The 18,485-nt window shown below is 36.1% G+C and overlaps 1 protein-coding gene and 1 non-coding gene across 4 annotated transcripts in view; one reads left to right on the forward strand and one right to left on the reverse strand.

Annotated features, from left to right (window-relative positions):
• The window catches only part of limch1a (LIM and calponin homology domains 1a), a 58,166-nt gene that overhangs the window by 37,182 nt on the left and 2,499 nt on the right, over nucleotides 1–18,485 (reverse strand). For all 3 annotated transcript variants that reach the window (XM_046842855.1, XM_046842856.1, XM_046842858.1), the window contains exon 2: nucleotides 1–62. This exon is cut by the window's left edge and continues 9 nt beyond it. In XM_046842855.1, the coding sequence (XP_046698811.1) occupies nucleotides 1–62 (62 nt within the window). The remainder of the gene's footprint in view (nucleotides 63–18,485) is intronic.
• trnag-ccc lies at nucleotides 15,004–15,076 on the forward strand. The gene has a single exon. It is a non-coding gene; the product is annotated as a tRNA-Gly (tRNA).

An 18,485-nucleotide genomic window follows, 5' to 3' on the forward strand; every position in this document is an offset into this window, starting at 1 on the left:
AGAATGCCGTTCTCCAGGCTGCTCCTGAAGTCCTTCTCAACAAACGTTTTCCCTGTCACAGCCTACAAATTGGAAATTTTTGTCGTTAAGCAGAACCGTTTCATATAATATTACTTCATTAGCAAAGCAAACAATTAATTCTTTGTCACTATTCGGACCATGTTATCACGAAGTATCCACGGTAAATAAATCAATGGTCAATCGCTCAGTATTTCTGATTGTGTGATTCTGATTAAAGATATATATATATAAAAAAACCAAAAACATAGAAACACAATGTTAACTGTTGACAGGGTAAAGGATATTTCATTTATTTAGGCTTATATAGAATTTTAAGGAGTCTCTGATGTCTATTCATCCTTATCATGATCGTCATTTTTCACTGATACACACAAACACATCCAAAGACAACCATGTGAATATACACATATATATGCACACTATATGGACAAACACCTTACCATAACATTGGTAATATTGTGTGTTATGAACATCCCATTCAACATTTAGTTTCCATTAGCTTTTATATTAATTCTGACCCTTCTAGGAAGATGTTCCACTAGATTTAGTAATGTGCTTGTGAAAATTTGTGCTCATTCGGACACAAGGCCATTAATAATATGGTCTGGGGTGCAGTTAGCATTCCAATTAATCCCATAGATGATCAGTTGGATTGAGTTTAAAGCTCTCAAGCCACTCAAGCTCTCCCAGTTCAACCAATGTAATGTGCACTGGGGCATTTTCATGCTGGAACAGGTTTAGGTCTCCTATTTCATATAAATAGAAATTCTATACAACTGTGTACCTCCAGCTTTGTGGTAATAGTTTGGGGAGGAATCACATATGCCTGGTGTCCCAATACTTTTGTCCATATAGTGTATGAAAAAAACATGTACACTCATCATACACCTGCACAATATGCAAATGTAAATTTGACGCACAAACGTTTGCTGATTTTGAGTTTTATATAGGTTGGATGAACAAGGAATTTCATAATCATACAGATTTTCAATGTTGTGAATATTTCTAGAAAATCTTAAAAAATTTTAAAAGCGTAATTCGAGAACATATATAAAACTTCTACCACAAAAGATAAAAAATCATGTATGTCAACCTGATTCACTAATCAATGATATGCTCTTGAGTCTATTGCACATATAAGTATTTTAAACAATATACTGTTCAGGGGTAACAAAATTAAACATTTCGAGTTGGGATCCAAGTTATTCCTATTTGTTCACTTTGTTTTAAATATAGAGCTTTGTGAAGAAGACACAGACACATGCATGCTTCCTGTCAGGGTGTGAAACAGCTGAGGTCTATTTCAACATCGAAAGGTCACTTATTGTGTCGTGTCCTTCACCTAGTTCTGTGTGTGTGTCCGTCCACATGTACTCACAATAATAGCAGAGTTTTAATATGTGAGGTCATTCTGACAGTTTACAATCAAACATATATACAGTATATTTGTTTGCGTTTAAGTTCTGAGCACTAAAAAAATTCATTTCTATCACTGATCATAAGACATCAATCTTAATACAGCTTTCCGGATATAACAGGAAACCTTTGTTGAGATTACGATACGACACACTTTTGCTCACCCAAGATGAAAACAGAGGTTAATTTGAGATCATAGCAGTCATAACAATCGACACAATCTAAACTGACCTGAGCATTTTTTTCAACAATAGACATTATTATAAAGCAGGAACCCGGAAGCAGGAAACCGGATGTGGATTTACATCCCTGATGAGCAAACCAGAGGCACTTGACAGGAACAGACTTGATGGGGAATCCATTCTTTTCAATGTGACACCAGAAATTATATACATGATTACACTGCACATATAGAGATCTGAGATAATAGACAAACTGTACTGAATCTACCTTATGAACGACGGAAAAAATAGCACACATCTCTACAAGCACAAAAATCTAGTGTATAATCTTCCCAGAAGAGTGGAGGGAATTATAACAGAAAATGGGGACGAAATATGAAACAAACTTGTCCAAACTACATGTCTATATAGTGTATGTTTGCATAAGATGTGACTTTTATATCAAATGTCAGGTCATTCTCAATGTGTGTGAATACACTGCTTGTATGAGGGAGGAGGAGAGTTTGTGACTGTTTGCTTCATGGAATTCACAATTTAAGCGTAAGAACTTCAGTGAAGCATCCTGTTTTTTATTGTCACAGTTGGAAGTTGTGTAAAGGAATAACAAACGAAGTTTATTTTTAAGGTGATGTGAGTGTAGAAAACATGGCTCTCTTCCATTACACCACATGTTAGTTCCAATAAATGTCCCAGTTCATTTGTACTTTTGTTTTTGAAAAACCTTCCATAGTAGAAAAGGTACATTTTAGGGCAGGCGAATTAAAACCCAGCAACATTCTTGCGTTATTATATATAATGATCTCAATTAAATAAAAGTTTGAAAATATTATTTTTAGGAAAATTAAATTTATTTTATTGTGATAATGACAATCTGAAAAAGGTAAAAAAAAAATGTTAATGAATTTGAATACCACAGACAAATAGAGTTATGATGATATGATATTATTTGTGAATAGGCGACTTTGTAGCATCTATGGCGTGACATTCTAGCAAGAACGCTAACTGCTACATACAAAAACCTTTTGGGATAGACCTAAAGCCTTTAAAGCTGTGCTAATGAGCTGATTAGTGAAGTCAGATGGTTTAGGAGTTATAGAAAATAAAATGCGTAACACCGAGCTAAGACTGAGAAACACTTACAAGAATGAATTGAATTTATTATTATCGAGTTTAAGAGAATTACAAAGACATCCTATACAAGTGTGTGTCTCCAACTTTGTGGTAACAGTTTAGAGGAGGAACTACATATATGGCTAAAAAAGTAAGGTGACCCAAAACTTTTTTCAGTTTTACACAAGTTTATGCAAAGATTTCAACTTTAAACTTAATACATTTAAAAAAAAATCCTGTTCAATTGTTCTAAATGTACACTTTTGAATTTTTTTGTCTTTAATTTTGCATTAAAAATTTTATGCTCAAAAAAACCTCAGACAATGAAAATGATCACTTGCTCTTTGGTGAAAAAATGGTGTATTCAGATACAAAAAAAAAGAGCTGCTGGGAAAGTAAAGGCAAACGGTGAAGACAGAATACACACACACACACACACACACACACACACACACACACACACACACACTTCACCTCAAAGAATACCAAAATGTATCTACCAACACGTCTCATTTCTCTTTCTCCATTCAATCTTAACCTCAGTCTTTTTTATCAGCTTCACATGAAAGGAATATGTTCAAAGAGTTGTCTCATCAAGATTAATTGCAAGAATACTTGTCTTGTTAGCTTAGGCAGCACTCTAGTATCATGAGAACGCTTGTTTTCGATATTGTCTATGTGGTTGGCGGCTTAAAATGACAAAGTGCTTCTATACAAATTACATAACTAATTGTTTTCATTGTTTGTTTTTGTTGTTTGCAATTTTTTAAATGGAAATAATTATACGATTATTTGGTTTGTCTGTCAAACAAGTCCATGTAAATGAGATATTATTAACTTACATAATATAATAAACTTTATATAATATTTATATAAATTTTGATTTTGAATTGTAAAATTGTAAGGTATATATATATATATATATATATATATATATATATATATATATATATATATATATATATATATATATATAAATAAAACAGAACTGTACTGTAAAAAGTACTGTACAAATCTTGATATGTTAATATATTTTCATTAAACACACACACACACACACACACACACACACACACACACAGATTTTGCCAAGAGTAATTTCAGATGTGATTCATGAAATCCCAATTTGCCATATTAGTACTCCAGCATAAATTTTGTCTCCATGTGTCTGTCTAATTTAAAATTTTAGTATATACTTTTTTGTTGTTATATCATGTTTTTCTTCTGGGTTTGCTTGTTGTACCTACTGTAACTCATATAACCGTTCTACACTACCCTGGTCAAGCAGAAAAGCATCTTGGAATAAGCCAACATTTTATGGAAAAAAATTTTTTTATATACTTTTCCAATGATCTGTCCAACTGTCCAGTTATGCACTGCTGACTCATGATTGGCTAATTGCATAAATGTGCAGAGTAACATGTATTCCAATGTAAAATACTGTATATAAAGACTGCTGATTAAGCAATAATCTTATTTTCAAAATGTCTAGCTGGCTAAACACTAGTGTACATTTTCTCTAAATCACACAACAGAACTGCCAAATAGTCCACCATCATACTGAATACCTTCATGTTTTAACATTTGAAGCGCTGAGTAGGAGGTATATGCTAAGAATATACATTGGTTATACCTTTATTTTTGCCACAAAGCCCAGCAGCACAATGTATGTATAAATGCATTGTCTGTATACTGTAAATATCATTATTCTTTATCACTTTTTACCATTATATGAATAAAACAAGCTTCATATACATCATATTCTATATAGTTTTATACAGGTTTTGTTAAAACTTGGTTCATGCAGAGGTTTATGTAAGCCTCAGTCTGGGAGTCATTTTCTGGTGTGTAGGTTGGCAGCTGCTGACTGCACTAAGCATGAACACTCGATTCTAGCACTGGAATCAGGTCACTTTCTTTTCTATTACCCATAGACGAGAGGGTTGGGAATTCGTATTTTGGAGGGAAACCAGGGCTAAAATGGAAATTAGGTCTCATGCTTTCTCACACACACACACACACACACACACACACACACACACACACACACACACACACCTATATACAAAAAAAGAAATATCTCTAACACAAACCTTTCTAAAAATGTATGTAATTTATTTTCCATTTATTAATTTAATCAGCAACAAAATCACACACACACACACACACACACACGCACGCACACACACACACACACACACACACACACACACACACACACACACACCACACCACACACAGAGTCTGGATTACAGCTAAGCTGTTTTGCAGGCCGTGAGGTCAAAAATACCTTGGCATGCCGAGATTTCTTTTACTTCAAACAAAGACAAAAAGTAATGAACAATGCAAGTAGGTCAGCAAAATCACTATAGCACATGCACATGCGTGCACACACAAACACACAAACACACTATAGCACATGCACTGCGTGCACACACAGACCGGAAACAACAAATGAAATTTCTGATGCTGGCCAAAGTTTTTAAAAACCATAAGGGCAAGCTTGTACAGCTGCTACTGACAATCCAACACAATCCAACACACACACACACACACACACACACACACACACACACACACACACAGTAGACCACACTAGCACTAGCAACTGCTCCTGCTGTTATAACTGGTGTAGTTATTCATACCACATTGCTGTTAAATGCTCAATGCTGATTGGACAGAAGGTAACTGACTGTTTTTATTATTCTTACTATCATTCCTATAGTCAGAATGTACACAAGGACACAGCAGACAATTGACAGACAGATTTAATAAACATGTAATCACCAATATAGAGACATTTTCCACGAGGATGGACTTTCCAGTGTCAAAGCTTTATAATGAGAGGTAAAGCTCCCTGGGAAAATGTTTTCCCACATAAGTCTTGGGGACCTAACAATTCTTTGTACATAATACATAAAATAAGAGAGAGAAAATAAGAGATGCTGGTGAAGGGAAAATAGCTTTTAGTATGGTTATATTATAAATGTAATAGGAAGTAGCATGTATCATGTTCTACAATATAAAGCTGGCGTTTTATGCATTTGCATAGCTAGTTTATCTGATATTTATTCTCACTCTCCACTCAGTGCTTCCTCACTAACATCTCACTTAATAAGGAGGACGTTTATACTGAAATTGAGCTTGAGGAAATAGTAATGACACTGGTATCCCGCTCCTGGGTGCCAGGGGTCTCAACGGGAACAGCTTTATCCTTCTGGGTGGTAACCACTCTGCTTTTCAACCCACACACACTGATTAAATTATTTTACAAGATCTGCCAGCCTCTGCAGTGTAACACTAAAGCATTCTAGTGTGATTCTGCAAACATTGACCAAAAGTGTAGTTGTTTTTCTCCCAAATAAAACAGGAGCTGAACCATACCCTTATTTTTAACTACAATTTATTCTAATGATTTTAAATGACATGTGGCAAGCAGAAAAATGAATCATACAGCAGAAGCCTAATCTTTTTGCATTACTTTTTGCTTAAATAACACTATTTACATGTCAGTTAATATAACTGGTATAAGATTGGATGGGTTAAGAAATAAGATGGCTCAAAATGTACATATTTACTCGTTTGGGTGGATTCTTTCAAATAATAATGATACTAAAATAAAAAATATAAAAATAATCCAAAATACAACCAAGTAGATATGCATTAAGCACTTTGTTCAAGGGCACACATCACTAAATCTAAAACCACAGCTTTAGCTTTTAACTACCAATATACATATGAACTACCTTTTAACTACCAACAATAGTAGGAAAATTCATCTTGAAGATAGCTTATTATGTTAGCTTAGTGTAGCCTATTGTGTTAGAAACTACAGACCTAAAATATATAAATCTAAGTCCATAGGCATATATATAGCACAATCCATGTTTAGTTATTCAACTAAGGTGTCACAAACTTGATAGACATTATCATGAGTGTCTCTGCAGTGTGATTAGTATTACTCAATTAGCTAGCAAAGCTTCTCAAGCCTGTGCAAACTAGCAACTCCCCACTGTTCCAACCACCATGTTTCCTTTATGTTTATTTAACAACTGTGACTTGTTAAACTGAAATTTAATGAGTTTTTCTTCAAACATCATTGTCTGGAACACCCAGAATAAGTGCCAACATAGAGAGGAGGAGTGAGAGAGTGTCTCTGCTATGTCTTAAAATATATCTGAAAAATAGGCCATGTGACCTGGATTTAGCCAAACAGACGTATTCGGGGACTACAATGAGTTTAAAGCTCTCTGATTCACTCGATGCGCAAGAAACAAACAGGCCTGAAAGAAACCAATTAATATTTATATAAATACAAACATAGTCACAATTTTTCTACATTAATTATATAGAACTATTTATTTAGCAAAAAAATTATTATATTGGAAATGGTACTGTTTTTGTAGTGTTTTGTTATTTTATGTAGCTCCTTGGTTCTTGGTTCTGTACTGTATATAATTGACAATAAAAAGCCGACTTGACTACAGTTTTTTCTAAACTGCTTACTGGACTTTACCTATAGCTGGCACTTCCTACAAGCAGCTCCTGACTGTTTGCACTTTTCAATTCAATTCAATTTTTTTTTTTTTTTTGTATAACGCTTTTAACAATAAACATTGTCACAAAGCAGCTTTACACAGATAATGTGGTGATAAAATATCATATTCATATCCATAATTTTCATATTCTTTTAAACCTGGAATTGTTTCAGACAGTTTAAAAAAAGTTTAACAACAGTTTGTAAAGGTATATGGCAAGCAGGGAAACATTATATCACACCATAAACACAACCACAATCACTCCAGCTAATCTTTATTAGTATTTTAGTATTACGCTTTTTTTTTTTTTTTTTTACTATTTATTCAATTAATAATAATAATAATAATAATAATATAATAATAATAATAACTTTATTTTTATATAGCGCCTTTAAAGTAGCTTCTCAAGGTGCTTTACATACAGGAAAACAAGAATACAACACACACAAAAATAGAACAAATAATACACACATACTTATAATTACACACAAAATCAAAATCAAAATGTTAAAAAAAAGCAGCCATAAAAAAATGAGTTTTTAAAAGGGATTTAAAAGTACTGAAGTTCTGTGCGTCTCTGATGTGAGGAGGGAGTGAATTCCAAAGTCTTGGTGCATACGAAGAAAAAGCCCTATCCCCTACTGAACGCAGCCGTGTCTGTGGAACTACCAATAGTCCTGCTTGTGAAGAGCGTAAGATACGCTTGGGTGTGTATACAGTTAAAAGTGCAGACAGATACTGGGGGGTGAGACCATGCAGTGCCTTGTATGTAAGCATTAAAACTTTGAAATCTACTCGGAACCTGACCGGAAGCCAATGCAAGGACTTGAGAATTGGTGTAATGTGCTCATTTTGCCTGGCTCCAGTCAGGATCCTAGCAGCTGAATTTTTTACACATTGCAGTTTATTAAGTGTAGTTTTAGGAACCCCAGCCAGAAGAGCATTGCAATAATCAATGCGGGAAAACACAAAAGTATTAATAAGCCTTTCAGTCACAGAATGGGATAACATATGGCGAAGTCTAGCGATATTTCTGAGATGAAAAAATGAGTTCTTTACAGTATACCGAATGTGAGGGTCAAAAGATAGACTTGAGTCAAAGATGACTCCTAGATTTTTTAATTTGGTTTGTACTTCCAGAACAGAGCCATCTACGCTTAGGATAATGAACCAGCTTTATGGCTGGTGAGGGTGCCAATAAGCAAGACCTCTGTCTTATCACTATTGAGGCACAAAAGTTTTGAGACATCCACGTTTTTATCTCAGCAATACAGTGTGTTAAAAAAGAAAGGTCCAAATGTTGATTAGGTTTAGAGTGAATATAAATCTGCGTATCGTCCGCATAAAAGTGATAATTTAGCCCAAGTGTTCTTAAAAGCAATCCAAGCGGATATATGTATATGCTAAAAAGTAAGGGGCCTAAGATGGAACCCTGAGGAACACCAGACAGACAAAACCAGTCACAGACCGGTAAACACTCATAGATACAAACTGTTGACGATCAGAGAGGTATGATCTAAACCAAGTTAAGACAGTCCCAGAAATACCAAAGACATTTTCCAGACGTTCGAGAAGCAGGTTGTGATTAACAGTGTCAAATGCGGCACTAAGATCAAGAAGGATCAGAATAGAGAGAGAACCAGAATCAGAGGCTAATAACAGGTCATTGGTGACCTTGACCAAGGCTGTCTCAGTACTATGAGATTTTCAAATCCAGACTGAAGAGGTTCAAGAGATTGTTTGCTGTGAGATGACTATGTAGCTGCAAAGCCACAAGACGTTCCAGAATTTTAGCAAGAAACGGTAGATTTGAGATAGGACGATAATTGTTTAAGTTGTCCAAGTCACTGTTTTGTTTTTTTAGGACAGGTGTTACAGCAGCAGTTTTCAGGGAGTCATTAACAATACTGAGAACAGCAGGGCACAATGAATCCAAACAGGATTTAAACAGGCTTGTAGGGAGGGGATCAAGTAAGCAAGTGGTAAATTTCATACGTGATACTTCCCTAGTGAGCAGCTCGGTATCAATTTGTGAAAAGGTAGAGAAGGGTGTGCCGGAAAAACTAGGTGAACAAAATATGGATGATGAAACAGGTGCAGCATGAATAAGTTTATAAACATTGTCAATTTTAGAACTGAAAAAATTAAGAAAATCGTTACACAGCTGATTTGAGACAGGTAAAGAAGTGCCAACATTAACTTTCAGAAGTCGGTTTATGGTGTTAAAAAGATGTCTAGGATTACTTTGATTGTTGTCTATGATCTGAGAAAAATATGCAGATCTCACAGACTCAATTTCAGATCTGTATTCCCCCAGGGTGTCCTTCCAGGACTGATAAAATACATTCAGACCTGAGTCACGCCACTTGCGCTCCAGTTTACGGCAAGCTTTGTGCACTACCTGGATGATGTACTGATTCAACCAAAAAACTAATTGTGGAATGTGACACTACATGAACTTAATGATCAAAGTTTTTGTTACGTAGCAGAAAAGGTGGTCGAGTCTACAAGGCCCTGCCACTGAATGAAAACCAAACATTTTAAGATGGCTTATGACACTCTGGTGAGCAAGACATTTTACAAATGATGTGCATTCCTTTCTTGTGATTTTGTTTAGCATTTTAAAAATACAACATATTCTTTTCAGGATTCCCATCTGTCACTGAACCTCGTGAGACAAAAGCAGTTAATTCTAACACAAACATGTAAAATACAAGCACAAGAAGCAAAACAAGCAAAAGACCACATACACAATTAAAATAAGCATGACCTAAATAAGAACACATCAACTAATATAAAAAAATACATGGCTTATGCTATATGGACAAAGGTGGATACCTGACCTAAGGATTTGTATGTACTCTTCTAAAAAGATGTTCCACTAGATTTTGGACTACGGGGGATTTGTGCTCATTCAGCCACAAGGGTAGTCTGTTAGTAGTCTCAGATACTGCTGTAGGTGTGGTGAGGTGGTCTGGGGTGCAGTCAGTGTTCCAAATCAGGTCAAAGATGTTCAGTAGGATTGAGGTCAGAGATTCAGAAAGTCAAGATCTTCCACTGGTTTTGTGCACAGGGGCATTATCATTCCAGAACAGGTTTGGGTCTCCAAGTTTAAGTAAAGGGAAAATGTAATGCTACTGCTTTAAAAGAAAATTGTGTGCCTTAACTTTGTGGTAACAGTTTGGGTAAGAACCACCTAAAGATGAATAGTCAGGTGTTACTATACTTTTGTTTATATAGTGTATTCCTTACTTTGCCATTACTTAACCTGGCTGCGTTCCAGCGTTCATATTTTCTAACATCTCAGCAAGTGTTCCTGATGAAATGGTTTATTTTATATTGAGTCATGAAATTTTAAATATAAAGCTCTTTGTCAGGCTTCACACACGCACAGTTATTTGACCCTATGCCAAAAGGAACTTAAGTCTCTGCTGGAAACTGTGTTAATTATTTGAAAAAAAAATAATTTTGGAAAAAAAAGTCAAGAGAAGATAAGAGATGTGTGTCTGCATGAACACTGAATCTCTTCGCTGTCATGGTCACGAAAGCACAAAATGACTCAGTTACAATTGAGGGGGTTTGTAGGCATGTGTGTGTGTGTGTGTGTGTGTGTGTGTGTGTGTGCACATGTTTTAATATCTGTGTAAGAATCAAACATTCCAACAAGGACAGGAATATATGATAGTTTGACCTTGTGTGGACACTGTAATGCTTTTTTTTTTTAACTCTACAGATTTTATTTAAAAAAGTAAAATATTAACAAAATTGAGGCCAAAGTTATGGTCAGATTTAGAGAAAGGAAGGTTCTCAAAAGGATAGTAAGACAAATGTGTGTGTGTGTATGTTTTGTATTGCACTATTAGCTTAGACACCTATTATGGTGTATCCATTAACATAAGACACTTCAGGGTACCAGCACACACACACACACACACACACACACACACACACACACACAAAATTGCTTGTTATTTCCAATGACTTATATATTGCAGCACTAAAATAATGCTTCACCTACACCTAAAAAACTACTCATCTGAATGTAAACCGGACACAAGCTCATAACTGTCCAGTATTTCTCTATTTAGATGGTCCCTAAATAGCTAACAAGCATGCAACCTCCCATCTAACACACACACACACACACACACACACACACACACACACACACACACACACACACACACACACACACACACACAGGGTTGCCAGGAGACCCGTCTGGAACAGTGTACTACAAAAGTATTTGGAACCCCCATCTCTCCCCCAAAACAAATTACCCAACACTGCTCCTCTTTCTTTCTGTCTTTTGCCACATTCTCACCCCCCTCTCCTCTCAACCTCCCTCAGCAGGATCTCTGTTCTCTCACTCCGTCTTTCTCTCTCACTGTCTCCACTGTGTTGGGAAAGAAAATGAGTACAAGCTGCACGTTTTTACACCACAGCAATGTCTTTCTCGGACACATTTATTTCATGCGACCTTCACGAGGCCCACGCTATTCCGTTCTTTTAATTTCTTTCTCATCTATAAAACTTAATGGCAAGATAATGGATATACTGGTGAAGTGAAAATTCTGGATTATGCAATAACGGTTGCTGAATGTGCAACTTTGAAAATGTGTGTATCACTATGTGTGTGTGTGAGTGTGTGTGTGTGTGTGTGTGTGTGTGGTGGTCATACCACAGCCTTTAACTCTGGGTCCAGCAGGGGACCAAATCATTTAATGTCTAGACTGCTTGGGGCCGTTTTCTATGCTCTCCAAAATAGAGATTCTAAACTAAGACCAGTGCTTTTTACAGGCCAGTAACAGATACATGCTGCTTGTTACTTGTTTGAGCGTGTTCATAGTACACTTAAATGCAAAACGTCCCAACAGATCATAAAACTATTAACAATATTATCAGATATATCATGGTGTTCCTGAAATTTTAAATCAAATTGGTCAGAAAGTGTTGATCAATGTTCTTAAACATCTGCTCTACATTTATGATTACGGTATTTTCATAATCCAAAGTATACAATTATCTCATTTCCTACAACTGAACACCTGAGGGTTAAGGGTCTTGCTCAAGCACCCAGCAATGTCATACTTTATATCAGGAGTGCTTTTGGGGATTACCATAACAATTAAATCATCTATCGCTTTATTTTTAATTAATGGATTAATTATATTACATGTTCAACATAAAAAACATTTAGTTAAAAAATATTTCAGTCAGTCAGGCACCTGAAACCATTATAAAACTCTTAAATAAATAACATGTCATTGCATTATCATATACTGTAATATATCACAGCATGAGAATATGTGCTTATGAAACAACTAAATTAATGCTGCAGTCATCTTGGAAACTTTACATAGTGTATTTTTTCCTGAGAAAAATAAGTACACTTAATAATAATTAATCTAAAGCAAATACTTGTATATACACTATATACATTAGAACAGATTTTCAAAGATTTACTGTATATACTGCTTTGTTTATGCAGTGAGAAGTCGTGTTGATTTGATGGCACTGGTTGAACTCAAGAGGTTGAGAAAATCTCCCTGAAAATTCATGTTTTTTTAGTTTTTAAAAGTCAGAGTTTGAATAATTACAAATTACAACTTTCAGCAACATGTAAAGACATTTAAAGCCCTAATTTTAATCAAATTAATACAAAACGAACAAAACATTTTTTTTCATTTCTTAAATTTCAATTCGAATTGATTATGTCACACACTATGCAGTGAGCATATATTAAAGGGTGGATATTAAAATAAGAGCATGGTGAATGAGGAGATGCGACCTGCTGTTTTGGAAATGCTCAGACCTGGTCCTCTAGCCATCACAATTTAGATCTGGTCAAAGTTTCTCAGATCTTTACACTTGCCCATTTTTTCAGCTTCCAACATGTCAACTTTGAGAACTGACTGTATACATATTGTTCAACCTACAGTAAGTGTTTGTCAGAGGCTAAAAAACTTGACTGGTAAATAAAACCTAGTAATAACGTGTTGCCGTTAAAGCAATTACACCATATTATTTACAATACAAAATGTGCATTTCAATTGCATTTTATTTTCTAAAAGGATTAAAGCAAAACAGTAGTGAGAAAAAACATATTCCTTTAGCAACTATGCATTACCCACTGCTTGCTAGTTCATAACCCACGTTCTGCTACAATTCAAATTACAGGTTTATATTAATGCAGCTGTTCTAACACATTACTATTTGTATGGCAACAACTTACACAGGAACTTTCATAGCAAATGCTCTACCTAATCTAAAACTAATAAAGTATAGATAAACATGTTATTAAAGAAAGAAAAAACATTCTAAGGTTCTTTTTTACATCGAGATGGCAGACTTTGTGGTTCCTGGTTTCGGGAACGAACTTATGTGGATTTTTAAAAAGTGACAAAAATTGTAACTGCTGGCAGATCAGTCAGGTATAAGACCAGGCCAGGCATCAAAATGCAAATAACACCTTCATTAATTGATCTCTATTACAATTTTTGTTATAATTTCTATCCCTAAAATTATTTCTACCTCAACATTCAACTTAATTATATTTCAAGCAATACACATATTCGAACCGAACCTTTTTGGTATTGGTCTTTCTGTGAAATCCTTTTAATGTACGGAACATAGTTAAAATCTGATTTCCTTCAGGAATTTTTATCTTATTATAAATCCTGAAAACAAACAACAATGCCAGGGGTATAAAAAAGAAACTAGTTTTAGCGATTTTTTTGCAAACACATGAAAACGCTAAAGAATCCATCGTGCTAGCATTAGCAGCTGACCAGAGAGCAGTTAGCGGCTAACGCTAGCACGATGGATTCTTTAGCATTTTATGTGCAGCTTCAAGAATTTCTCTTAATAGGAGAAAATCGTGACAATTCCACATATCGAGGGAGAGAATGAATGAAGGATCAAAGGAATGAAGACATTTGTTAAAGTATGCTTAAATAAGTAGAACAGTTAAATAAAACTTATCCTTAGAAAAATATTAAAATAATAAATATTAAATGAAAAACACATTTTTCTGTTTATTTCATTTAATGAATTAAATTTGTTCCAATTGAAGTGATTACTTAATTTTCTTCAATATAATAACGTGTGTATTGCATTAATTTGATTGGTTCTATTTTATTTGTATTAAATATTATAAAATATCATATTAAATTGCTTTCATTTCATTCGCGGCATTTTGGCGGACGCCCTTATCCAGAGCGACTTACAAGTGAGCAGGGAAGGGTTTTAGGGCTTTGCTCAAGGGCCCAGCAGCAGCAGCAGCTTGGTGGTGGTGGTGGGATTTGAACCTGCGACCTTCTGAGTCAAAGTCCAATGCCTTAACCACTGAGCTCCCACCTCCCCTTTCACAATGTAAACTGTTCAAAAGTTGATCACAAATGGTATAGCCTGCAATTTATTCTAACTGTACCAAAATTCAATATATAAATAAATGTGGACATTGGAACTATCATCTCATGAGACACACATAAGCTGCAGGAAGTCTTTGGCCAGAAAAATAACTCATGGTACAATAGAAAGAACACCTTTACCCTGAATCATTGTGTTTCCCTATTCAGCTGTTACTTTTTAACATGGCAAGATGATTTTGGAAATTCTACATCACCAATTTAGTGTATTTCATTAGTGCTGCCTGAGCCACATAAGAGCTTTGGGGCATGTACCAAATCTGATTTACATGATATTTACATTTTATTCATGTGGCAGGTGCTTTTTCCCCTGGTGGTCTAGTGGTTAAGATGCAGCGCTCCCACCGCTGCGACCCGGGTTCGATTCCCGGTCAGGGAACCAACCCCAGCCACTCTCAGTGCCGGTCCCAAGCCCGGATAAATTGGGGAGGGTTGCGTTAGGAAGGGCATCCAGCGTAAAACATGTGCCAAATCAAACGTGCGGAGGATCCGCTGTGGCGACCCCTAACGGGAAAAGCCGAAAGAAAGTTTATTCATGTGGCAGGTGCTTTTTCGAAAAAGACCAACAGCTTGGACTGGTGTATATGTGCAAACAGGGCTAAAGACACCTTTTTTCAAGAAAAACTAACTTTAATATAAGGTATATTGTGTATTTTTAACCATAGACAGTAAATAAAAAAATAATAGTATTAAGAAGCTGTCTGGTGCTTATTTCTTTCTCGTCCAGGCTTTAGATTCACCCCATTTTAGATCGTAAACAACTTATGTCTACAAGATCTGTTTTTACTGACAGTGCACTGTGACAGGCTATCCATAACATCCATGAATCTACATCACATCCATGTTTTGACTTCATTTGAAGCCGAGCTCATAATCTCTCTGACAAGACACACAAACAAAGCAATACAAGTTTGCAAAGCGTAGCCGTTTCTTTAGCTTGCCTATCCTACTAGTTTTTGCGTGGCAACACTGTAGCATGCTGAAGACACGGAGGATTTGGTGCCTTATAAAATAAAGAGAACTTAAATTTTACGCAACGGACATGGGGTGCAAGATTGGCAGATTGATTAAACAATACCCATTATAGCAACTAAGAAAGCAGCCCAAAGAGTGTTAGCTGAGAGACCCGTAGCATAGGGAGCAGCATGTGAACTGCACTATAGCCAGAAACATGGCTGAGGTCAACAAAAGCATCGGAAAAAGACACTACTAATGAGGAAACAAGTCAGCACTTCGCAAGGACTGAGCTCTGAGCAAAGAGAGGTTGGATTTTCACCTCAGAGAATAAATCAGTACACATTTGAAAATCACATGAGCAAACACTACATCTTAGCAAATCATTCACTGATCGGAATTATGCCTGTTTTTTTTTTTTTATCTCAGGCACGTTCGAGAGACAAAATCAGAATTTCCCTGTCTATCATATTTTGTTGTTATGTCACAAAAGACATAATGGAAAAAATAAGTGCTAATTTTCCACATTTTCTTCTAATAAATTAATAATTTCCATAGAATGCGACTGACATGAGAGGAAGTCTGTTCTTATAAAGCGTTATCCAAATATCCAACAGTGGAACAACCAATCCAGTTGTTCTAATGCTTTTTGGGAGTTTTAGTGGCATCTGTGCATGAGCAACTCAACTAACATACAAGACCAAAAGTTGTTTGGTCTAAAAAATAGTCTCAATGCTCAAAGTATAAATTAAGCTGAACTTAATTAAATTCTAATCAATTTATTTTCATTTGTATCGCACTTTAAAAAATGGACTCAAAGCAGAGATAAAGCGGTTATAAAGGTGTATAAAATAACGCATTATTTAAGAATGTAGAACGTTTAGTGCGTTAAGTTTATCCCTAATAACAAGTGAGTGCTGACTGTGGCAAAAAAAAACTCCCCGAGATTGCATGAGGCAGAAACCCTGCGAGGAACCCATCTTCATCTGGGTGACACCGAATATCCATTCATTACAGTTCCATTATTGTTGAGTTGCACTTAACACTCAACACTGACACTTAAATTGAAACTGTTCATGTAAACTGTGGTCCTTAGTGATTGTTAGGGTCAACCCTAACTCCCTAAATATATCTGATTTCTGGCTTTACAATTGGTGTCAGTGGTAATCCCACATACACTAAAGAAATGTAAACAGAGATGATTGAAAAACAGTACAATATTTGGCCACTGAGATAAGAAAAAGCACGTCCTCTTGTGAAGTGCATTCATTGGTATTTTGAATTGCATCTGAATGTGAACTGATTTTAACTTTCAGTATAATGAGTGGCTGAACCTTGGTTTTATTTAAAGGATTAATTCCTGCTGAAGACTGAAGGACTGGAACATATGGATCTGCAATGTCATGTCTGCACTGTGCTGCCTCTTTCTAGCATTTCAAATTGCAACAGCTGTGCCCTTTAACCGTGTGTGTGTGAGAGTGTGAGGGTGAGCAAGACAGTCAGAAGCTACAGTATGTCATATCTTAGCAGGATTACGGCATCTGGCTAATCTATCAGTATTCTCTCCCTTCCTTAACGTTTGCACTCGCATGCCTTTACAACCCCACAAAGCACTATGAATTATATAAGGAACAAGTTAGAAACACTCCGAAACCCGATAGGACAAATGAGAAGGACCTCGAAGGACCTCTGGGCTGCTGTAACATGATAAGGCAATGCCGTGGAGCTTGAAACGTGATAGGTTGTGACTGTTCATTTTGGACTTTTTGAAGGGCAGCTGCTCTGAGCTTCTTTTTTCCCCCTTGTCAAAATATCTGGTCAGTGTCACTCCCAAGCCCTTTCTCAATACACCTGTGAAGGTCTAACGAGGTCCACCAGATTCGGTTTCCTATAATTCCACTTCCTGTGTTGAATAAGATACACATGATCCCTGCAGAGATGTAACCACCTTGAAAAAGTTTCATGTTTTTCCAAAAATTACATTCTATCCAGTGTGAGGAAATCACCCCAATGCATGTGTGTGTGTGTGTGAGTGTGTGTGTGTGTGTGTGTGTGTGTGTGTGTGTGTGTGTGTGTGTGTTAAAGCTCTCTGGAAGCAGCAGGGTGCTGGGCTATTTCAGCCTGGCTATTTATGAAACACTCCCCATCACAGCTGCTTCTGCATTTTTTACCTCCAACATACCTCCACAGAGTCAGCCACACACACACACACACACACACACACACACACAAACAGCTTATTAGACCTGTATGGACCTTCCATTAACATAATTCTTACATGCAGCTAATTGATGCTGTGCTACACCTAAACCTAAACCTCAGTCTAATCCCAAACTATACCTTGAGGCAATAGGTGACTTTTATCATTTTATTAGTAAATCTAACATGCAGCTCATTTACAAAGCTATAGAATGGCCAGAATTCTCTTGGCTGATAGGCTACATTCATCCATCAGGAGGGAGAAAATGATATTTTTGTAAAACAGATGTGTTTAAACTTAGGGGGTCGGACAGAAACACTACACACTGGCAAACAGGGCAAGAGGGAACACAGTGAGAATGTGTGTGAGGAAGAGAAAGAAAAGGAGGAGAGGTCAGGTCCAAAACTGGAATAAAAATTGATTTGTTCTACTTTTTAGCCATTTATCAGACATGTTGTTCCGAGTACCACCATGCGACCTGCACCACCATGTAGAACGATTGTTGTGTATCAGCTCCTGTGCTACATACAGCGCAGTGTATTAAAATGTACTACGCCACTATGTAGTTCAGATGGAGCCGATCTACAGCTTCTTCACCAAAAAATAGGTCAGAGTATTAATACCGAGACCTACA

Source organism: Silurus meridionalis, chromosome 28, assembly GCF_014805685.1.
Source record: "Silurus meridionalis isolate SWU-2019-XX chromosome 28, ASM1480568v1, whole genome shotgun sequence".
NCBI classification, from domain to species: Eukaryota; Metazoa; Chordata; class Actinopteri; order Siluriformes; family Siluridae; genus Silurus; species Silurus meridionalis.